The sequence below is a fragment of the Heterodontus francisci genome, chromosome 9, assembly GCF_036365525.1.
Source record: "Heterodontus francisci isolate sHetFra1 chromosome 9, sHetFra1.hap1, whole genome shotgun sequence".
Lineage (NCBI taxonomy): Eukaryota > Metazoa > Chordata > Chondrichthyes > Heterodontiformes > Heterodontidae > Heterodontus > Heterodontus francisci.
In genome coordinates, this window is record NC_090379.1 from 35,576,067 (window position 1) to 35,600,519 (window position 24,453).

A 24,453-nucleotide genomic window follows, 5' to 3' on the forward strand; every position below is an offset into this window, starting at 1 on the left:
TGCCAGACCCCACCTGCTGTGCAGCACAGAACCCGGAATTGGGCCCATAATTTCATCTTCTCCTCCTAACTGTGCTCTTGACAGGTGGCAGGTGAAACAAAGGCTTCTTTCTATCCAATTTGTTGCACCCAAGAACAGGTATGGTGGGTGGGCCTTCACTGCATTAAGAGATATTATACATTATGGTAACTTGAGATCGTCTCTTAGTGACTGCAGAAACCCTGGAGTCCAATGTCACCACATTCCTTGAAAATATAAAGCCCTGTTCTGAAAATACTGCAATAAGCTGTTACAGGCATCAAATTACTGGCATTTTAAATTGAAGGTGTCTTTTTGATGTCATGTGAGGATAAAAGGTGCTCAATATCAAAATTCAACATCACTTTCACTTTAGGCATATTGGAACTTTATCTTCCCGTTCCTAAAGGCATGGCACTGAATCAACCACTTATAAAATGTCTCCTCACAATCAGCTTAATGTTAACTATAGAGGCCCCCTAAATCCCTTGGATTGTGATCCCAGTAGTTATGCTGAGAACATGCTCAATGCTGCTCTCCAGGTCTGACCCCACCACAGTTTACAGGATTAGTGGGAGGGAACCTCATTTACATGGGACCAGTGTGCACGAGCACCACTTCAAGCACATCTCCACAACTGGCTACCTATGCCAATCAGAAACACTATCAGTCATCCTTCCATTAAAGGAAGGCAGGGGTTTGCCTGGGCTCCAACCCAAGCCATGGTCCCCTTAACTCCCTCAGCCTGTAATCATTGTTTTCACAAATCTAGTTCCTTGAGGGAATCCAGTGTGGCCCACATTCACCTTTCTGAAGGCTGGTGCGCTTTCATTCACTCAGTGTAATGGTCTCCACTGATATCCAAAGCTTACAGGAGCCTGCGAAGCGGGAACTCTCATTGAAAGGAGTCTCTGCCCCTGGCTCCATGCCATGCCATTATGTGTCTTGATTATGAAGAGTTTTCCTCTTAAAGGCTAAGTAGGAATCTCCCGGAAACAGCCACAATCTGATCGCTACTATCTTGAGAGTATACTGGGGTACAGGCGGAATTGTGAGCCCAGAATATTTGCGCTGAACTATTTTAGAACGCTGAGATGCAACTGAGGTGCTCCGTTGACATCACTGGAATGAAGCACAAGGGGTCAATGTGACCTTGAATATGTTTTGCTCCAATCAATTTAAATAATACAGTGGATCTTTGTTTCCATAATCTGGGTGTTAATCTGGCAGCACTGATCACCTGTCTGTTATATAAAAAAACACTGCACCCACCACCTGATTTTGTATTCCATCGTTACTACTGCCATCCCATCCCACCCCATCGAAAGTGAGAATTTGCCCCTCTATGTCCCAACCCTGCTTTTAGATCTCCTTCTTATGGCCTGCTACCACACACAGTGCGTGGAATTTTGCTACCAGTGAGGAAGTCCAGACGTCAGGAAGCAAAGTGAATGGCGTGACTGCGCGGGTAGGTGATGGAAGGGGTAATGCAATTTTATTGGGGCTGTCCAATTAATGACCGTCAGGTATGGCAGCTGGCCAATAACACAGAGCAGGTGGGGGGGGGGGGGTAAGAAGTACCAATGCCTAACAAGCAGACGTCATATTGAAAGGGGAGATAGCACCCTGTGGTAAGGCAGCACAAGCAGGGGAGAGTGAAGGGGAGGCCTGACAAGTGTGGCGGCAGTGAAACGGCAGCATGTGGAAGACGGGTGGTGCCCAGATTCAGAGATGCCTCCCCAGAAGTGCGCCCCCAGATGGCAAGGGTGCAGAAGGAAGTCCTCTTCCCTTGTGATGGCAGGAGGAGGCCAGCAAAGCAGACCAAGAGGGCATGCTGCAGATTGCCAAGGAGGTTAGCAGCCATGGGGTGGCTCCACAGTTGCAATGCCAGAGGAGAATCAATGACCTATTGCGATCAAGAAAGATGAGTGAAGATCATAACATCAAACTCGGAGCCTTGGATGTCACAAAAAGTGCCAATGAAATGTGAGAAGATGGTGCCCACCCAGTCATCGGCCATGACCAGGCACCAGCATTCGCTGTCTGATACATAACAGTGGAGGACCCTGGTCTGTCAGAGTTGACTGCTGCACTGCCAATATTAAATGTCCAAATGCAGCAAGCATCCCTATGGCGCAATGAGGGACATTGAGGCTGCCACCAACATAGGAATACACGGTGACTATGTTAGGCAAGTTACATGTATTTCCGTGTTTGCAGAAGACAGCTCACAATGCCAAGGAAAGGTACAGACTGAAGGAGGCATGCCATATTTTAGGTGCTGATTCCGATGGAAAAGGAGAAGATGGAGCTCGGTGGCCGGGAAGCAGGATAGCCTGTCACTGATGATGATGCATGTGTGAAGCCACGAGACAGTGAGTAATATAATGGAAGAGGCCATTAAACCTTCTGATGAGCAACAACTCTAGTGCTCCTACGTCCGTCACTGAATACAGTAAGCTCCAGTTGAAGGACAGTCAGGAGGTGGTCTTAGAATGTGCAGTGCCCTCACGGCAGTCTTATCTCTCTCTCTCTCTCACATGGGTCAATAACAGATGAGGCATCAGCCATGCCTGCAAGAGAGCTTGGCACCTCAGAAGAGGAGAGGACATCTGAGGAGGTAGTGTCACATCATTCCACTGCCCCCTCCAGCAACGCAGATCCTCTCATGTTGGTGGACATTAGATCGGATACAGGAACAGTGGCAACATCTGGTGAGCATAACACAGATGTAGCTGAGCAGCTGACAGAGGCTGTCACAGTTGTGGCCACGCCCAGTCAGAGGGCAGGAGGTCACAGTGATGCTCAGCTTCAGGCTGATGACATGTCTCTGGAATCATCAACAAGATGGCAGATGCTGCGACTGCAGCATGAGGCACGTGAACATCTATAGGAGTTCCCAGAGGCTCTGTGCGACCATGTGTGGATGATGGAGGAGACTGATCCATGAGTGCAGCCAGGTCTCTGGTTTATGAGTGCATGCTCTACTCCATTAAGAGAGTGTCGTCCCTCATGCGTGTTAACCTGCATGCCATTGCCTCTTCCATGAGCTCTGTGCAGCAATGGCCAGGCAGGAGGATCACGAGCTGCCTGCAGTCTTTGCCAGCTGCTCCTGTTCTGCAGGTGAGCAGGGAGGGACAAACGTCCCTTGAAAGTGGCTGCCTGAAGTCCCTAGGCGTTCCTTTCCAGATGCAGTTGGCGTGTACAGCAGGACCTCAGCCCCCTCGGACTGTGACACCCACGTCGCATGAGGCCGTGAAGACAGAGGTGAGCCCTGCACAGGTGCAGGAGCCCTCCCATGTCCTGGGACCCTCTAGGTCTCAGGCAACCAGAGGACAATCGCTATTGAAAGCAATGGTTCAGAAAGGTACGCAGCCTGCCTCCACATCAGCTGCTTGCACAGGGGAAGCACAATGTAGAAGCATCTGCATAAATTCACCTAGCTGTACAGGGTGATAGTCTATTGCCGTATGTCACATCGCTGCCTAGATGTGCGAAATAAAGGTAATCTATTGCGCCACAAAATGATTCCTCTGCTCATTTCTGCACTATTGGGCCCTTAACAGCAGGAATGCTCTTGAGAAGAATGTGACAGAAAGGTCCAGACTGCATGAGGTCAATGCTTTCTCCAGGCCTTGGCCTGATTTCATGACAGGCCCAGTAAGATCTTAAGGGAATTCAAGGAAAGGCCAACAGGGTTATAGCAGGGCAAAAATTTAATTTTTTACATGGGTGTCTGAGAAAGGCTCATGAGAAATGTGCCAAAGCAAAATACTATGGATGCTGGAGATCTGAAATACAAAGCTAAAATGCTGGAAATACTCAGCAGGTCAGGAAGAGAGAAAGAGTAAGCATTTCAGGTAGATGACCTTTCAAAAGAAGTGGTCCCTCAGGTGCATTGCCATTACTCATCTGGTCTGCAGCCCCCTTCAAATCTTCCTCAGAGGAGGAGTAGAAGGCATCACGCTCTAGGAGACCCCCTCTCTCCAAAGGGTCTCCCCTCTGTAGCGCCAGCTTGTGCAAATGACAGTAAACCACCACGAGACCCGTGATGGGGCATATTGAAGGGCTCCACCAGATCTGTCCAGGCAGCTGAAATTCATTTACAGGAGGCCTTTGGCCTGCTCAACGACCACCCCTGCTGTTGTGTGGCAGCTGTTGTATGCCTCCTCTGCATCTGTGCTGCCATGTCTTCAGTGCATAGTCCACGTCACCCAATATTCAACTTCGAAGGTGCATGGGGGGCCTGAAAAGGTTGGGCACCTAAGACTGTATGAGAATAAGAGAGTCATGACAGCTTCCTGGGAACACTACACAGATCTGAAGGAACCATTTGCAGAGGTTGCAAAGTGGTTGTGGATTGAGAAAGTCGAAGCCCTTCCAGTTGATGAAGACTGCTGCCTGATCTGAGAGAGCCTTGATGGCCACATGCATGCAGTCGATTATAGTAGCTGGAAGAATCCAACGATGGCCCCGAATCCTACAGTCCACTTTGCCCGAGTGGCCGGATTGGTGCGAAACCACACATACTGGTCGACCTTCATGAACGTGGCATTAGTGATCAGCTTGATGCAGCAATGGTTTTCCACCAACATGCTGGAAAATCTGACAGATGACTCCAGATGATCCCTGGAATGAGCCTGAAGTGCCACTTGGACCTTCATCGCCACAGGCAACAAGTGCCCAGCACATCCCACTGGGCACAGGCCCTCCTCTGTCATAGCATACAGCTTGGCGATCATCTCCCTGGACAAGAGTAGAGTCATACAGCACAGAAACAGGCCCTTCGGCCCATCATGTCTGTGCCGGAAATAAAGCACCTAACTATTCTAATCCCATTTTCTAGCACTTGTATACTATGGAGATTCAAGTTCTCATCTAAATACTTCTTAAATGTAGTGAGGGTTCCTGCCTCTGCCACCTCTTCAGGCAGTGGGTTCCAGATTCCAACCACCTTCTGAGTGAAAAGGGTTTCCTCAAATCCCCTCTAAACTTCCTGCCCCTTACCTTAAATCTATGCCCTCTGGTTATTGACCCCTTCACTAAGGGAAAAAGTTTCTTCCTATCTAACCTATCAATGCCCCTCATAATTTTGTATACCTCAATCATGTCCCTCCTCAGCCTTCTCTGCTCCAAGGAAAACAACCCTGGCCTTTTCAGTCTCTCTTCATAGCTGAAATGCTCCAGCCCAGGCAACATCCTGGTGAATCGCCTCTGCACCCTCTCCAGTGCAATCACATCTTCAATGATACTGATGCTCCAACATCTGCAGGAAGCAGAGCCTCTGTCGATGAACCCTCTCTGGTGCGTCGCATCTCCGGCGCACGAGTCTGGTTGCATGTCCTTCGCGCCCTCATCTACACACCCTTTCACCCTCATGATCTTCCTTCTCCTCTAGGTGTTGCAGCCCCGCTGCCAGTGGCTGCACCTTTCTCACTCTCTCATGTTCCACGTCACCGGTGGCCCCAAAACCGCAATTGCAACACTCACTTCAAGACCTCTCACTCCCTTTACTCTGCATGCATAAGTTGCAACTCAGACAGCACTCCATCTGTATGCCTCCAACGTGTTCGCCACATTTGCCAGTCTCCAGCCTGTCACTCTCGCCCTCCCTGCACTGAAATGCTCCTGTTCACAACGGCTGCCAACTCCAGCCAGCACTGGCCTGTCGCTGAGCTGCCTGCTCCTTATAGATGGCGAGGCTCTGAAGCTTCGTTCTTCACGTGCGCCTCTGGTAAAACTTCAGATTTCTCCAGAAAGTACCTGGTAATTGGCTCCTTAACAGGTTAAATTTCCTGCCTGCCACTGAGAAGCACGGTCTCCACCCAGCAGCCTCTGGCAAAATTCACCAGCGGCGTGATCATGTCGGGCATCCGTACCAACACATTCTCCCGCCATTTTGCCGTCCCACCTGCCTCCCAGGCCATCACCCAGAGTGCGAGAAAATTCCGCCCAGTGATTCGGCAATAACGCCCCTCCCATCTGAATTTTCCCTCCTCTTAGACGTCCCAGTTAATGTCTCTCTCTGATATGACTCAGATTGGGAAGTCATGTCCTTCAATTCTCTAACATTGCATTGTGGAGCATAGTCACAGTGCTCCACAGTACATAGGCTTCTGAAAATGATGAAATGCTCCATTGAAGAACGGTGACTTATGATGTGCCAGCAGTGAACCAGATTCAGGCAGACTGTACAGTGGTTCAAAGTAAAGCAAATTTCTTGATGCTGTGATAAAAACTCCACAGATTCATTCCAGCTGATCTCTTGCTGTTTCATAGCATCTCAATGTCATTCAAGCCTAGTTTGATCAAATGAACACTTACAAACTAGACGCTCAACTCTCTTACGTACTGATTTCTTTGAGAGGGTAGTAGTGGAAAAATTATTTTCAAACAATTTTGATCCAAGGTTCTATCCCAACATGCAAGACACTGACAGTGCCACTGTTTGCCTATCCTTCATTTTTTTTTTTAAAAGGGGAAGGAAAATCAGGGGAGGGTACTTTACACTCCAAGTACTCCCACAGCCATTCCTTCTCCTTTATAGGAGAAAATTATAGTTCTCCCTGAAGTGGAGTCTTCCACTCTCTGAAGTGGGGTCTCCTTCCCCATTCAGTTGTACCTGTGATGTTAATTTTGGGGAGTTTCCTGGATAAAACTATTGCAAACAGTGGAAACTTTGGCTTCACACATTCTTGAGACCTGCTCTGAATCCAGCCAATCCCCAGGAAACAATGCTGCAGGCTGGAAATAAAAAATTCCCAACTGTAGACTGACTTCCAAAGTGGGGCTGCATCTGAACAGCTGGCAAGACAGTTTGAAGCCAGGGTCTCTGTTGTTTACGATGGCACTGCTCTGGGATGTTGCCTGTAGTTAATGTCATCGAGCAGTCTGCACGCCAACCAGATGATTGACATTTAAAAACTTAGAAGAAATTTAAGGTATAATTTATTTCTATAAAAGGAGGGAGGGGAGTAATATAGTTAACATAAAATGGCTCCCAGAGACTTCTTTCCTCTGTAAGGAGACAGATTAATTTTCACCGAACACTCATGAAGCCAGTACTCTAACCTGGTTACTGTGCCAGGATAGCAGGCACTTTAATTTTACCATCAATCCTTTCAGAAACCATGGGCTACAACATGAATCAGAGCTCTGTCATTGTACAGAGTACTGGCTTTAAGCACAGCAGCCAAATAGTCATTTTGTTATGATGCTACAACCAATCTTCTGTTGCTAGTATGGACTGTATGCTTATTAACAAGGGGATCATTGATAATTCCTTTATTTATATGCAACTTCCCTACCATCTAATACCAGTGATAGTGTCTAAAAAATCAGTTCTATGTCTAGAACAATTACATACATCTGCATTATATTAAGGTCTCCATTTAATAGTAAACTGTCACAATTATAGCCGATTGAAGAACAATCTGCCCAATCTGTCCCCAGTAGCTAGAGTGGGATTTTTAAGATTATGAGACACACTGCTCAAGGAAATAAAAACTGACTCAGTACATGTCAGCACATGGCACAATGCCACCTGTTGGCCAAACATTGATAGAGAAATGGCAGAAAAATCTGCACCTTAATCACCTATCCACAAACACTGGCAAAAAAAGATTGTGTTCATCAAGGATGCAAGAGTTTGCTCTAACACATACCAATGTGAAATGTAGTTAAGAGTTCCCAAAAAAACTGAACCGAACTAACATAGAGTATGAGTGCCTGTAGAAGTCATGCACGAGCTAGTTTTTAAGAAAACAGTTGTTTCTTGTAGGTATGGGTATTAAAGTCTTCACTGAGCCAATTTAGATCCAACTAACAGATATGTATAAAGTACATGTCTAACCCCTCCAATGGAATTATTGGTAGTCTGTCACGGTGGGTTAAGAATTGAATGCCCATAGGCAGAAAATGGCTGAGGATGTGGATGCGATTGTATACCAATTGCCAGTGCTGTCCCATAGGGGTTGGTGTTAGGACCTTTGCTATTTATTATTTTCATTAATGATCTAAATGTAGGTGGTGGGGAATGATCTGAAAGTTTGCAAATGATACCAATATCTGTGTAAGAGTTAAGGCTTTAGGATGCTTAACTACTACAAGCAGATCAAGATGTACTTGGATATTGGGCTTATGTTTGACAAACAATTTTTAACTTAGAAAATTGTAGTGCCATGCATGTGGGCAAGTCAAATGCTAAACATACATACAGTCTGCAGAGAATGGAATTTAAACCAGTGGTAATAGAAAGAGGTCTGGGTATTTTAGTACAACAATCTCAAAAGGTCTATGACTGATGCTGTGAAGCTATCGCTAAATCAAAAAGGGTAATTCACGAGAATACAAAACATACCATTTTGTCCTTGTACAAGGCTCAAGTTAGAAAACTACCAAATAAGCTGGGAAATACTGCAGCTTTGCAAAGGGTGCAGAGGAGGGCCACTAGGCCAATTCCCAGTTTAAAACACCTTTGTTAGCCAGATAGGCTCACTGAGCTAAGTCTCTTAGAAAAGTGTAGACTTAGGAGTGATTTGATCAATGTTTATAAAATAATGATTGTGTTTATGTGGGCCAATTAATTCAACTGATAGAGGGGGACCAGGAGTCACGGTTACAAGTTATGTAAGTGCAGAATTATGTTGGATATTAGATGGTTCTTCTTTTCCCAGAGAATAGTGGAACAGGTTGCTGACTCATGTAGTTGACAATGATTCGCTGAATTTACTCAAGCGAAAGCTAGACCTGTTGCTGGCTAGTGTGGAGATCACCTCATACAAGAGATAGGTATCCGGTAACATAAAGCGGGGCCAATATAAACTCTGGGACTAGTTTCAATGGCCTAAGGTAGGGAGGGGAGTGGGAGAACAGAGGAATTTTCCATTTCTCCCCCCTAATTGGTCTGTGGCCTCAGGCATCGTAACTGTGTGGCGCAGAATGGATGCACTAGTAGGTTTTTTTTTTGTCCTCCATTTTCATATGTTTGCATGTACCCAAACTGCACTACAATGGTCTTGGGATGAAAGTTTACTAGTTGGGAATGCACATGCATATGATCTTGTAGGAAAATGGGGAAATGTGACAAATTATAGAGAAAATGGTAACCTGAATATACCACAACTGTTCTGTTGCAATAAACATTTATTTCACTAACCCGGCGGCCTGTTCAAAGCCAAGTTTCGGAAGTGACTGCCTTTGATTACTTCAACAGAAAGTCTTCCTGTCGTGGCATTGTAAGACAATCCAATGAGTAGTTCTGGAGTTCCGCCATGTGAAAGCGATTGCGTTGATGAAGCACTGTCACTTTGAGAGACGGCAGACAGGCTGATCTGTGAATCTCCACTCTGTAGGGCATCAAAACATTACCTTTAACCTGAGATACTAAATAAACATTTCTCCAAGTTCTAACTAAGTTCTAACCTATAAAAAAGGTAATCGGAAATAGTTTCATGGTGCTTATATATAAGATCATGTTCGGTCTGCAGCTGATTCTAAGGTAGTAACACAGGTGACATCATTTATCAATGCAACATCTGCACCAAAGATATGTTTCCTGTCTAGAAATGCAAGGCACTCACAGGGAGTACATCTCAGGAAACTGTGGGTGTGGAGCCTGTAATTTTCCATCTCCTTTAAAGAACACTGTAATGTGCAGGAAGGAATGTCCTAAAAAAATCATCCATTAACAGGAACTATTGAATATCCTGTGGCAAAGTCCACAGTTCTCTTCCTACTTGTCTGTGTTATCTTTGTGTTGTTTCTTTCTCAGGATCTCCTTGGCAGCTCCCATCTCTCTCTTTTTATTTTCTCTTCTGTCTCCTTCTCTAACTCTGTTGTTCCTGCTTTTTTTCTTTCCTTTCAGTTCTGAGGTGGATGGTGGTGCGAGGTGGAGGAAAAAGGAACCGCTGAGGGCTGTATGTTCCACTTTCTAGTGGGGAAAATAGGAATTGCAGCTCTTGGCAGTTCCCTTCCCTTCTTTCACCCCTCCTTTGCTCTCATCACATCCCACACCTACACAGTTACCCACTATACCTTTTTTTAAAAATCTATTCCTCACATTGCTATCCCAACTCACTCACATCACTATTTCCACCTCTTCCTGCTTGAACTGCTAAACTGCTGCATTTTCCCCCTGCTTTCACTGACCTCATCTTACATCCACCTCCCTCTCACTTTTCCCAAGAGCAGGTGGCAAAAGGTCACAGATACTGTTACTTTCACCTGCTTCATTTAACCCAATTCATCTGACTTTCCCCCACGAAATTCCCTCAAAGATTTTGTTTGCTTTCAAAATCCATCTTTTTCCCCCCAAAGAACTCAAATAAACACAAAGTTAGACACTCCTTATGCCTCTTTCTCTCACACACAAGTGTCAATAAATAAATGTTAGCATTTTCTATCAACAAGACACAATTTTGATAACTGGATACTTTCCATTTGCTTCAAAAAGAAATTGATGAAAAAAATGGATCCAAATTAGGATGAAGACACTCTCAGCTTAAAATGTTTTCTGATGTTTATAGAACACAAAACAGCAATAGTTATGTAATCAGTACAGTCTGCAAATTTTTCTTACTCTCACACATATGAACATGCAGGTCACTTTTTTAAAAAAACACTCAATGAGAACTCCATCTGGAAAAAAGGCTTTTGAAATTTGACCTCCAGCTTTTCTTCTAAACCAATTGAGCAGAAGCTGTAGAAGTGAAAGGACAATATTGCAGCAGGTCTGCTGGAATAATTGTGATGTATCCTGGATATCTGGGTATAATGTACACGCTCAGTATGCACCATCTACATTCAGCTGTATTCATGCACAGCTCTGGGTAAAAAGTATCAAGTTCAAACCCAGGCTTTTAGGAGCATCGAAGACATTTCTGTAAAATCCTTTAATAAAAGTTTTCGAAAACAAAGACAATTCAATTAGTAAGTTCAATCTTGTTATTGTGATATATGTATCTTCTCATTTTAATTCTTTTTTGTTTAAAACCTTATTTTGTATATTAGAAATTTCAGTTGCTAACAAATAAATGGTGGATGAAAATCTTCTTCAGAAAACGTTAGGAGATTTGGGAGGTGAATAGATGATCCTATGTGGTGATGTAATGGAGCAAGTCAAAAAATTCACACTGAAAGTTAGGGTGCCACCTACTGGCAAACCTAACAGGTAAGTGTAAGCATAATAAAAGCAAAATACTGCGGATGCTGGAAATCTGAAACAAAAACAAGAAATGCTGGAGTCACTCAGCAGGTCTGGCAGCATCTGTGGAAAGAGAAGCAGAGTTAACGTTTCGGGTCAGTGACCCTTCTTCGGAACGTGTTCCAGGATACTATGGACATTTTAACTCAGATCTCCAAAGGAAATATGTAAATAACAATTTTCAATGAAGCATACAACCTATATAGGAATATAAGATACTTTTACCATAGTTTTACTAATACCGAACTCAACTTCTCAGTATAAAAGTGTCAATCCCGCCCAATCAGCAATTTTGCAACTATTAATTGATCAATTTATATTTATTGTCTAGATTGTCATCAAGTCCCCTTTAATAAGCACTAGACTATTATTCTCTCTGCAATATTTTAATTAGAGAAAAACATTAAAAAAATAACCTCCAAATAAGCCAATATACTGAATCAACATGTCTGACCACGTACAGATGTTTTTTTCTAATACTCCTCCCCTCATTCTACCTGGAAGAGAACGACTCTTGTAGGGTTACAGTTTGATCAGTAATAGGTTCCTCATTTCTAATCAACCAGTTTTGTCACCCACTCCAAATTCCATCAACTCGTGTACTTGGAAAGTTTCACAATCAAAAGGGACTATTTTGGTCAAAAGAAAGGGTTCCAAATGCTGATAGTTTTGATGGAGTAGGTTTCATACAACTACACAATTTCCCAGTTTAAGATAATTGGCATTAGACGCGGGGTGGGGGAGGGAGATGAAGAGAATTTTTTTTGTACAATGAATTGTCATGATCAGGAATGCACTGCAAAGGTGCCGGAAGCAAATTCAACTTTAACTTGCAAAAGGAAATTGGACAAATGCTTGAAAAAGAAAATTTTGAAGCATCATGAGGAAGGAGCAGGAGAGTAGAACTAGTTGGATAGCTCTTTCAAAGAGGATGATGGGCCGAATGATCTACTTCTGTGCCGTATGATTCTATGCTGCAATCTCCCTCCGATTAAGTTTCAGCAAGGTGGACATTTCATTCATTTATCATTATTATACTTACACTCATGTTACTCCTTGGCTCCAGGAGTAGCGACACTTCCATTTCTCCCTCTTGATTCAGATTCCTGAGGTAAAACAGCTTCTCTCCCATCATTTTCACTCGGTTCATCTTCCTCACGGCGTACAGGCGGAATCGGAGAGCATAATTACGCAGTTCCTCTGGCTCCAACTTGTTAAACCTAAAAGTCTCATTGAAGACTGGCATAGGCCCTCGCTGAATATTGGTTTTGGAACGTTGCTTCTTGCCAGGTAGGAGGACTATATGTACCTGCCATAAGTTAGCCCCACTGCGGTCCTTATCAGGGATGTTTTTAGCAGTAACTATTGTAACTGCCACTTTGTGATCCGAGGGTTTGTAATTGAATGTGAGGTAGAGGTCTCCACATTTTGAAATTGGTCCAGGTAGATCCTGCTGCTGAGAAACTGTTGGCTTTGCATCTGCCTCCTAAAGACAATTAAAATCTTTGGGTTAATGTACATTACAGTAACAAAACTGTGGATATTCCATCATGCCGTGGGATTAACTCAGCACATTATTTTAAGTCATTTTATTGTAATCTACTACAAAGGCTTTACAGAATCATTATTTATAATTTTTGCTCCTTTGTTTGGATGTGTTAAAACGTGGAATATGCAGCTCTGTAAGCAAGCGCACCAAATCATGAGGTACTGAGGAAGGTTCCAGGTTTGTTCCTTGATCAATGCTGGGTTAGTCAAGTTCGGCCAGAGTGACGGTGGAGGTGCTGCAAATGGCCTCAGAGGCAGAGGACAAAACCAAAAAATCTACCGGCATTCCAAGCGCTCAGCGCTCAGTGGGCCCAGCTGGAAAATAGGCATGTGTACATGCAGGATTTGATAATTTAGGCAGGGTGCATCAGCAGGCTTTCAAATGAAGGATAGCCACATGGACAGGATGCGAGGGGGCAGCTAGTGTCTATGGATCAGTGCCCCAGAAAAAGGCAGCACCTTCCTGGGGGAGGAGAGGTAGGGGGGATGGTGGTGGTAAAGGAAGGCAAAAAGAGCTAGTCTAGAACTTGATTTCCATTCACAAACAGTGTACAACAGGATAGAACAAAGCTACAAAATAGGAGAGGCCGAAAACAAATATAACTGTTACACAGGAAATAACGAGCTGGGAAAGGAAAGTGTTGAAAAACAACCTACATTAAAAATGCATGCAGGGAACCTTGAACAGAGTTAATAATTGGAATAAAACTGCTGGAACACATTGTTCCTGTGACCCTTTGCAGCAGTCAATGAGAGGAAGTGTTCATTTCATTTTCTCCTGGCTTTGAGTCAAACGCCAAGAGAAGAGGGACACAGCATTAGCGCACTGTTCTAAATCACTGCTCAGCACACTCTTCACCCTCCTCCCCCAATTTAGTGCATTTTAATACCTCAATCACAGAATGGTAGTTTTCCAGTATGCTCCAAATTGCTATTGTTCAGCATCTTGGCACAGGATCAAGGCTGCATTTGGTATTAAAAGATGAAGAATTCATCCTTTGTGCTATTTTTTAACTATTGCTTTCACTACAAGGATCAAGGTTCTGTCCCTATAAATAGGTTTATAGAAGTAATTAGATCAAGAGCCTTGAAACCATGCATCAGAATGGCATCCAGTTACCGAATCGGGCCATTAAAAATGTGAAGACAGCTTGACAGAAGAAAAAAAATCATGATCAAATAACACACAAAACTAAGAACAGCTAATCCAGTCTATCATGTTACATAGCCTCCCCACACATTTTAGAGCTGTTAGATTAAGCAATACTTTGTTCACCAGTTCTCACACAGATTCATTCCCATCCCCTTTCTCTGAAAATAAAAACATGGAGCAAGATTGTAATATCATTCATGTAAATAAAATAAGGAATTTGTTTTGTGTGTGTAGCTTTTAAAGGGAGGGTACATAACGCCCACATTTCAGTGTTGTGCGGGGATTTAGAGTTTCTGTAGTGGCCTCCATCTAGCTGCTCCTGCCTCCTTTCAGATTAGACAGTGATCTGTTGCTGAGCCATAGGCATCCTGCTGTAGGTGTTGAGCAACACCCATCCTCTGTCTACTCAGTCTGACTACGCTGAGAATGGCAGGTTAGCAGGATTCCGCAGAAAGTACAAGAAGAATGGCAGAGTACACCTTTATTGCACTACACCAGAAAACTGGAATGAATTTAGACTTACAATTCTCAGCACAGTGAGATTAATTGGATAGTTCTTTCACAATGGGATGAATGGTCATCTTCTGTGCTGAATGATTCTATGACAGTGAGTTAATCATTCAAGCTGAGAGAGAGAGGGGTGTCTTAGGATAGCTTTTCCACATTTCTTGGCAGCACTACAGGAGTATAGGGGAATTGGAAGCAATCCGAGAGAGGACTGCACAGTCAATCTCATCTCACAATGGAGTAGGGCATAGAGATGGAATATGATATAGAGAGTCTACAGAAAGGAGTAAAAATTTAAGGAAATTATATATATTTAAGCAATATGATTGGTGATAGTAAAATTTAAATAATAGTGATTCTATTGGCAGCAATAAAGCAATGCTAACCCTTTAAATTCTAAGTATAAGATTCAGTAATATAAGACAGGGGATGTAATAATATAAATGCACATGTACATATGGTGTCACATATTACAAAAGAGGCAATACAAAAAAAAACAATTTTTTTTTTCTTTACTCCCATACCCTCCTCAAACAAATCCTGAAGGTTGTGCCTTATTTTGGATGTGATTCAATAGAACTGACAACTCTCCTGTAACTGGTGTCATACAGAGTAGCCATTCATCAGCATTGAGCCTAAAGTGTGACAATTTGACTATGGGGCATTACACATGAAGCGAATCCCATCTGTACACATGCATTTTGAACTGGATTACATTCAGGAGTCAGAACCCTGGCCAGTTTTTCCAGTCTCTAACCTTGTAGTACAGTGCCATTACTGTTCATTGTTGTACAGTGTCATTACTGTGGCTGATTGAGTTAAGACTCCAGAGACCAGAGATGAAATCTCTTGCTGTAAGGCTTAATACTGTCAAGAAAACCTGCTATGCCAAAAAAGGAACTTTAATTAATCAGTTGGAAACTTACATTAAACTTTTAATGAAAAAAATCCAACAGTTAACTTTTTTAAAACCGACTGCCAAGATGGCCACCGCAATTTGAATCTGAAACACCTTGCACATTCCAAGGCATCCAAGAGGAAGCACATGTCTGATGAGCCTGTACTCAGAATAATGGTTTGCTTTTGTGTTTGAACTACATGAGATTGCTTTCATTAGCAGGACATTCAAAGCCACCCCAGAACATTAACCTTGAAAGTTCAAACCCCTCCAAATGTAAATATTGGCATGTTAAGTCATGAGAGATTGACATTCCTAAACTTGAGAATCTCGTTAGAAGGTCCCAGAGAATACACTGCGGCAGTCATGTGACCATCTGTCCATCTCTGTGAAAGCTGGGAGTTTCCCTTGGGCAAAAGAGACAAGCCAGTGACTCATTCGGGGCAGAAGCCAGAAGGGCTGTGTGTCTCTCTCTCCCCCTCTCCAGAAGGCCTGGTGGGGCGTGCAAAGTCCAGATGCTTGTTGCTAGATCCAAGACAAAGATACCAGAGGAAGAAAGCCACCGAAAAGTCTGCTTCCAAGAAAACTCTCAGCCAGGTGGGCCAGCCACTAGGTGCACTTCTACCAGCCAATGACTCCAAGAACACAACTTCAGCCAGAAGACAACTGAATTACCCGACCCCACAGACCATTAATCTTTATTTGTTCTGGACTCTAATCTAACCACAAATCTACTCCTCATTCTGTAATCTATTTGTGTGTGTGTGTGATTCTCATGTGAGCGTAAAGGGAAAATGTGTAATGTATTTTTTATTATTTTATTTAGATCGGGTTTTAGATTGTTAAGTATAATAAACTCACCTCTTTCTTGTTTAAACTCAAGAAGACCTGTCCAATTGGTTCTTTTACCATCACAAAAGGGAAAAGGTAAAGCACTCACCGAGGTGCTAAGCACATCCACTGTTTAAAAAGGAATAAACCCTGTTGCAGTCAAATAAGGGGAAGGACAAGAGGGGAGCCTGTAACCCTTCATCACCTGGCCGTAACAATACTTTTTGTGGGGCAACATGGGAGCACACTTAAAAAAAAATTGATGTTCCATGCATTTAAAAGATAATTATTCATCCCTGATCCCACACTGACCCAAGTTTTCATATCAAGAACTGGCTGAAGTTCAGTATCACTGCTGTTAATATGTTTTACTTCATCTGGAGGGCCACAATTGCAAGATACAATGACATCTGAATAGGATGCATGGGTTTAGCAAAATTTTTCTGGGGGGAGGGGGGGGGGGGGGGGGGGTGAAGGGAAGAGAGAAAACCGAAAAATTTCTCTCGTATGTAGTTTTAAACAAGTCAGAAACAAAGTGATGGAAGTGTTTACAATTTAATGTCTAGCACAGTTTGAAAATCCACCAAAAGCTCCAATGTGGATAATGATCAGAATTTAATTTTCTCTGTTGTTTAAAATTGTCATGGGGATTTCATACACAGACATCATGCTCAAATATTCACCTACTGTGTTCAGGGTGAAGAAAAGCAAGCAAGATAAAAAGCAATTAAATTAAGTTGGGATAAGAGAACGGTGGTTCATACCCAATTACAATCAATTAAATTAATTCTGTGCTCCAGTTTATTTTGTCAAAATAAGGAAAACAGTGAGAGAAAGTAAGATTTGACACAAAACTCTGAAAGGGATTGAATCCATAAGGCATTACCTCTGGACTCCATGGTGAAGAACTATCGGTTTGGTCATTTCCTTCATAAGCCTCATTATCGAAGTTGGTCTCTTGATCAGGACTTCCCTCTTCAGTTTGCTGTTTTCCGGAATTATTGTCCAGAGTTCCAGCTGCTTCATCCTCAGTGCCTGAACCCATAGATAATTGATCTTCTTGATAAGAGCAATTATCTTGGAAGCTAAACTGATGCGTATCTAAACAGGTAAACATGAAAAATATTTTTAAAGCAACTTGAGGAGAGAGACTGCAAACAGCAACGTACATAATAACAGGGAGGAATCTGTCATCACTTTTTAATCACTAGCAGCTCACAAAATCATGGAGAATAAAAGTTAATAAAAACCGTGCTTAAAAACAATTTACATGAAGTATTTTTCATTGTATTGGCTCTGATTCTGTCATGCTCTTTTAATTCAAACCTCAATATATTTAAAGAGCAGTGTTAGTTACCTCATGCAAACATGACAGAATTGCTATTGCTCTGTTTAATATTATTATAAGCAGGGTTTCGTGCAGTCTGGGCTTTATTTTTCTGCCCTTTTGTAATATGTCTCTGAAGTTAGAGATTGTCAGTGCTGAAGTGGGAAGAATATGGAAAAAAAAAGGAAAGCTCATTCAAGGTTGCAAGCTGCAAAGGGAACCAACAAAGTGTTCAAAATGTTGCATTGTCTGGTAATCCTACTACAAGCCATGCATGGTACCTTCGACTTCAGAGGTCCCTGTGCTGTACTCTTCATGATTCGAAGGTAAACGATTAAATTTCTGCCTACGCTCTAAACCCGCCAGCGTCGCCTTCTCTGACACTGTAGAGCGGAAACTCTGGGACCTCGAAACAGAGAATTCAAATTGTTTGATCACTTCCTCATCGCTGTCTGTGGATGTAGTCAACTCGTCATCATCCCCATAACTGTTCACTGGGGAGAGAAACAGAATACAGGCCTTGGACATTTTTCAGATGAAAGTATTTTCCCTGAACAGACAGGATGTTGATAGGAACACAGATCCATAGGATTGAAGTCTCAAAATGTTTTTTGTTTGATGGCGCATGTAATATTTTTCATGAAAATCCATTATTTTTGAGCAACTTGTTTTTATAGAAGTAAACAATACAAGTATCAGACGGAAAAGGAATCAGCTTTTTCAGTTTAGCTGTTAATGGAACTCAGAGCTTTTTTTAAAATACTAAGACGACACATTAGGGCAGACATTCGTCCTGGTAATGCCACTTCTAGCGGCACTATGTAGACTTATGTCAATTCCCCGGGGAAGACAGCATTTTCTTCATTGAGGAACACTGCACGAGCCACGTATGTAGCAGTCCGAGTCGCTGCTGGCTACCCCCAGGGAATTGATTGTAAATTCAAGATTGTGCAAAATTACCTTTTTCCATTTCTATGTTATGCCCTCTGATACACAGCCCAACATTTTGTTAATGTCTTTACCACCTGGGATTAGTTAACCGACAGGAAGCAATGAGTGGGCATAAACAGGGCATTTTCAAATTGGCAGGCATTAAATAGTGGACTGCCACAAGGATCAGTGCTGGGGCCTCAGCTATTTGCAATCTATATGAATGACTTAGATGAAGAGACAGAGAGTAATGTATCCAAGTTGCTGACGGTACAAAGGTAGGTGGAAAGGTAAGCTGTGGGGGGGGGGGGGGGGCACAGAGAGCCTGCAAAGAGATATGGACATGTTAAGTGAGTGGGCAACAAGATGGCAGATGGAGTATAATGTAGGGAAGTGTGAAGTTATGCACTTTGGTCGTAAGAATAGAAAAGCAGAATTTTTAAGGGCATGCAACTTTTAATTGTCGATGTTCAAAAAGACTTGGGTGTGCTTGTACAAAGAACGCAGAAAGCTAACATGCAGCTACAGCAAGCAATTAGGAAGGCAAATAGCATGTTGGCCTTTATTGCAAGGGGGTTGGAGTCCAGGAATAAGAAAGTATTGCTACAATTGTACAGGGTTTTGGTAAGACCACATCTGGAATACTGTGTGCAGTTTTGGTCTCCACATTTAAGAAAGGATATAATTGCATTGGAGATGGTGCAGCAAAGGTTCAGTAGATTGGTCCCTGCGATGAGGGGGTTGTCCTATGATGAAAGACTAAGTAAATTGGGCATGTATTCTCTGGAGTTTAGAGGAATGAGAGGTGATCTCATTGAAACATATAAGATTCTAAAGGGGCTGAATAGGTAGACACCTGAGAGATTATTTCCACTGGTCGGGGAATCTAAAACACGGGTGCACAGTCTCAGGATAAGGGGCCGATTGTTTAGAACTGAGATGAGGAGAAATTACTTCACTCAAAAAGTTGGGACTCTTTGGAATTCTCTACCCCAGAGGGTTGTGGATGCTCCATCATTGAATACATTTAAGGCTGGGATAGACAGATTTCTGGTCTCTCAGGGAATCAAGGGATATGATGAGTGGGTGGGAAAGTGGAATTGAATCCTAAGATCAGCCATGATCGTATTGCATGGCAGAGCAAGCTCGATGGGCCATATGGTCTACTCTTGCTCCTATTTTTTGTGTTCTTGGAACATTGGACTGTTGAGTTAGCGAGCCTTAGCCTCAAAATGGGCTCGGGCCTTGCACTGGCATCATGGAAAGGCACAGCAGTTTCTCTGATGACTTTGCCCTGTTTGGGTACTACTTGAATCAGCCTTTAATGTGCTTGAGGGAGGAGAGCATTGGTTATCAAACTACTCACTTAATTATCACCTTTCTTCCCTGCAACATATTTCAACATAATTTCTAAACTTAAATCTCCATCGTTCCTTTTTGAAACCCTGCAAAGTAGCCTATGCAACCACCTCCTGGAGTTAGTAGAATAAAGCTGGATAAAGTACTCCACATGGTGTGGTATAACCATGGCCATGCCAACTGTAAAGTTGCCTTTTTCCATTTCTATGTTATCCCCTCTAATATATAGCCCAATATTTTGTTTATTTTCTTTACCACCTGGGAACATTGGCCTGATGGGTTAAGTGGCATGTCCACCAATATTCTGAGATCTCTCTCCTGCAATGGGTTCTCACTGAGTTCATGTCCTGTATTACCATTCACTAAATCGCATCATTATACTTTTACCTTCATTAAATTGCACCTGCCCACAAGCCCAGGGCTCCAATTCTTTCTGAATTTACACACTGGTGCTTCATTTGTCATTACTCCCATTTTGGCATTATCTGTAAATTTAAGGCTTGCTTTGATTTGACTCCACCTTAAATAATTTAGAAAAAATAATAAATTGTAGTGGCCCCTAATACCACCGAGCGAGTTCTAGCTATAATCCTTAGTTTCTATAATCTTTAGTGCATTTTATTTTGCATACCATGCTACGGTTTGAATTATTCCCTCAACAGATGCCCTTATCTTCACAACTAAATTTATTTCTAAAATAGTTATTTTTCGGACTGGAAGAAGGTATATAGTGAGGTTCCCCGGGGCCACTGCTTTTCTTGATCTATATTTATGACCTAGACTTGGGTGTACAGAGCACAATTTCAAAATTTACAGATGACACAAAACCTGGAAGTATTATGAACTGTGCAGAGGATAGTGATAGACTTCAAGAGGACATAGAAAGGCTGATGGAATGGACTGACACGTGGCAGATGTAATTTAATGCAGAGAAGTGTGAAAAGATACATTTTGGTAGGAAGAATGAGGAAAAGCAATATAAAATAAAGGATACAATTCTAAAGGGTGTACAGGAGCAGAAAGGCCTGGGGGTATATGTGTACCAATTATTGATAGTGGCAGGGCAGGTTGAGAAAGTGGTTAATAAGGCATACAGGATTCTGGACTTTATAAATAGAGGCAGGAGTACAAAAGCAAGAAAGTTATGGTGAACCTTTATAAAACACTGGCTCAGCCTCTACTGGAGTATTGTGTCCATTACCGGGCACCACAGGAAGGATGCGAAGGCAACGGAGAGGGTGCAGAAAACATTTACGACAAAGGTTCCGGAGTTGAGAGGTTTCAGTGACGTGGATAGATTGAAGAAGCTGGAGCTGTTCTTTTTAGAGACGAGAAGTTTAGTTTAGTTTAGTTTAGAGATACAGCACTGAAACAGGCCCTTCGGCCCACCGAGTCTGTGCTGACCATCAACCACCCATTTTATACTAATCCTACACTAATTCCACATTACTACCACATCCCCACCTGTCCCTATATTTCCCTACCACCTACCTATACTAGGGGCAATTTATAAAGGCCAATTAACCTATCAACCAGCAAGTCTTTGGCATGTGGGAGGAAACCGGAGCACCCGGAGGAAACCCACGCAGACACAGGGAGAACTTGCAAACTCCACACAGACAGTACCCAGAATTGAACCCGGGTCGCTGGAGCTGTGAGGCTGCGCTGCTAACCACTGCGCCGCCCTAGAAGGTTGAGAGGAGATTTGATAGAGATGTTCAAAATCATGAGGGGGCTGGACAGAGTAGATAGAGAGAAACTGTCCCCATTGAAGAGTGGCACAGTGGTTAGCACCGCAGCCTCACAATTCCAGTGACCTGGGTTCGGTTCTGGGTACTGCCTGTGCAGAGTTTGCAAGTTCTCCCTGTGACCACGTGGGTTTCTGCCGGGTGCTCCAGATTCCTCCCACAGCCAAAGACTTGCAGGTTGATAGGTAAATTGGCTATTGTAAATTGTCCCTAGTGTAGGTAGGTGGTAGAAGAATTGAGGGAAGGTGGGGATGTGGTAGGGGACATGGGATTAATGTAGGATTAGTATAAATGGGTGGTTGATGGTTGGCAGAGACTCGGTGGGCCGAAGGGCCTGTTTTAGTGCTGTATTTCTCAGTTGAAAACTAGAGGATACTGATTTAAGGTGATTGGCAAAAGAAGCCACAGCAACATGAGGGGAAAAATATTTTACACAGCGAGGACTTAGGATCTGGAATGTACTGCCCGAGTGAGTGGTGGGAGCAGATTGAATCATGGCTTACAAAAGGGAATTGGATAATTATCTGAAGTAAAAGAATTTGCAGGGCTGCAAGGAAAAGGCAGGGGAGTGGGACTAGCTGTGTAGCTTTTAGAGAGAGCTGGCATGGGCACGATGGCCTCCTTCTGTGCTGTAGCCATTCTATGATTCTATAATGGTAAAATGTGGTGGTCCCAGTACCTGTCCCTGTAGCATACCTCATACAACCAGCTCCCTGTCACATCTGTTCTTGAATACTACTGCTCAGTGTTTTTGGCTGGCCATTGTATTTCCAACTATCCTGCAATCTGCATCTTGTTCAGTAATACTGTATGTGGAGCAGTGCCCAATTCCTTCTTAAAATCTAGGTGAACAACATCCCCAATTTCACCCTTAGCCACTGGGTCAACAGCTTCATCCAAAAAAACTTAAGGGCCGTCAAAAATGGTCTTGCACTTTTAATGCTGCGCTCATAGCCTTCTGTTAATCCATGCCCTCCAGTCAATCCTTACACTCTCTCTCAAAATAGTCTCCTACAATCAATGTGAGACTTATAGATTGATCATCTCCAGCCCACATGGTGAAGACAGGAGTTATGTTTGCTATTTTCCAGTCCTATGAGAACTGCCCTGCGTCCACTGAGTGCTGAAAAATATCTCTAAGTGGAACCACAATCAATTAGCTATCCAACTCATTTAATACCTGAGGAGGCACCTGAAGGATGCCAGGTGCCTAGCTGCCTTTGTGTCTGTAATCCAGTTCATACTTGCTCTTTTGTAATTGCAAAGTCCTGAAAACACACTCCTACCTCAGCGGGGTCTTTCACATCTTCAGTAAACACTATTGCAAAGTAGTGGCCTAATTCCTTCTTTTACTTGCTTCTGACAGACTTGAGGGCTTCACAGTTTGGTTTTATGTTTGCTGGTATATTAATTTAATTGGCCTTCTTTCCAGCTTTGACATATTTCAACTGTTCCTTATAGTCCCTCTTATCTTGCTAATTTTTTCAGCTCTTGAATACCCTAAATGGTTTCTCCACCTTCCCCAGTCACACTGGTTTTATGAACATATGAATTAGGAACAGAAGTAGGCCATTCGGCCCCTCAAGCATGCTCTGCCATTCAATAAGATCAAGGCTGATTTATTTGTGTCTCAAATTCCTCACTCCCATCTACCCAATAACCTTTGATTCTATTGCCTAACAAGAATCTATCTACCTCATATTCAATGATCCTGCCTCCACCACCTTTTGAGGCAGAGAATTCCAAAATCGTACACCCCCTCAGAGAGAAAAAAAAATCTCATCTCTGTCCTAAAAGGCCCCTAATTTTAAAACAGTGCCCCCTAGTTCTGAACTCACCCACAACAGGAAACATCCTTTCCACATCCTCCTTGTCAAGGCCGTTCAGGATCTTATATACTTCAATCAAGTCTCCCCTCACTCTTCTAAACTCCAGTGAAAACAAGCCCAGTATGTCTGACCTTTCCTCACAAGACAACCCGCTCATTCTAGGTATCAATCTAATAAACCACCTCTGGACCGCCTCCAATGCATTTACATCCTTCCTTAAATAAGGAGACCAAAACTGCACACAGAATTCAAGATGTGGTTTCACCAATGCCCTGTATAACTGAAGCATCACATCCTTACTTTTATTTTCAATTGCTCTCATAATTAAGGATAGCATGCCATTAGTCTTCATTATTACTTGCTGTACCCGCATACTAACTTTTTGTGACTCATGCACTAGAACGCGTAGATCCCTCTGCATCTCAGAATTCTGCAGTCTTTCTCCGTTTAAGTAATACTCTGCTTTTTTATTCTTCCCGCCAAAGTGAACAACTTCACATTTTCCCATATTATACTCCATCTGTCAGATTTTTTCCCACTCACTCAACCTATTTATATGGGTCTGCAACCTCCTTATGTCCTCTTCACAACATACTTTCCTACCTACCTTTGTCTCATCTGCAAATTTAGCTACCATGCCAACACTCCCTTCATCTAAGTCATAGATATAAATTGTAAAAAGTTGAGGCCCCAGCACAGACCCTTCCAGGACTCCACTCGTCACTTCTTGCGAATCAGAAAAGGACCCATTTATGCATACTGTGTTTTCTGCCAGTCATCCAATCTTCTATCCATGTTAATATGTTACCTACTACACCATGAGCTAATCCTTCGAGCAATAACCTTTTATGTGGCACCTTGTCAAATGCCTTCTGGAAATCCAAATACGGTACATCAATGGGCTCCCCTTTATTTCCCTTTCACAAAACCATGCTGACTATGACTGATATCCTTGAGTTTTTCTAAGTGTCCAGCTATAGCCTCCTTCTATTTTATCCATCCATTTCTCTCCCTATTAATTTTAGCCCAGATTTTGCAGGGGTTTTTTGACAGTGAACTGTTAGAGTTCGCCGCTTTCCCCTTTGAATCTGACCACAACTTC

At 42.9% G+C, this 24,453-nt stretch overlaps 1 protein-coding gene across 3 annotated transcripts in view; it reads right to left on the reverse strand.

Annotated features, from left to right (window-relative positions):
• The window catches only part of LOC137373663 (synaptotagmin-16-like), a 74,024-nt gene that overhangs the window by 10,571 nt on the left and 39,000 nt on the right, over nt 1-24,453 (reverse strand). For 2 of the 3 annotated variants that reach the window (XM_068038777.1, XM_068038776.1), the window contains 3 exons: nt 17,045-17,259; nt 12,264-12,707; nt 9,176-9,365 (listed from right to left, as the gene is read on the reverse strand). In XM_068038777.1, the coding sequence (XP_067894878.1) occupies nt 9,176-9,365; nt 12,264-12,707; nt 17,045-17,203 (793 nt within the window). In that variant the 5' untranslated portion in view covers nt 17,204-17,259. Of the gene's footprint in view, nt 1-9,175; nt 9,366-12,263; nt 12,708-17,044; nt 17,260-17,766; nt 17,980-24,453 lie in introns of all 3 variants that reach the window. The other variant, XM_068038778.1, reaches the window with a different exon arrangement.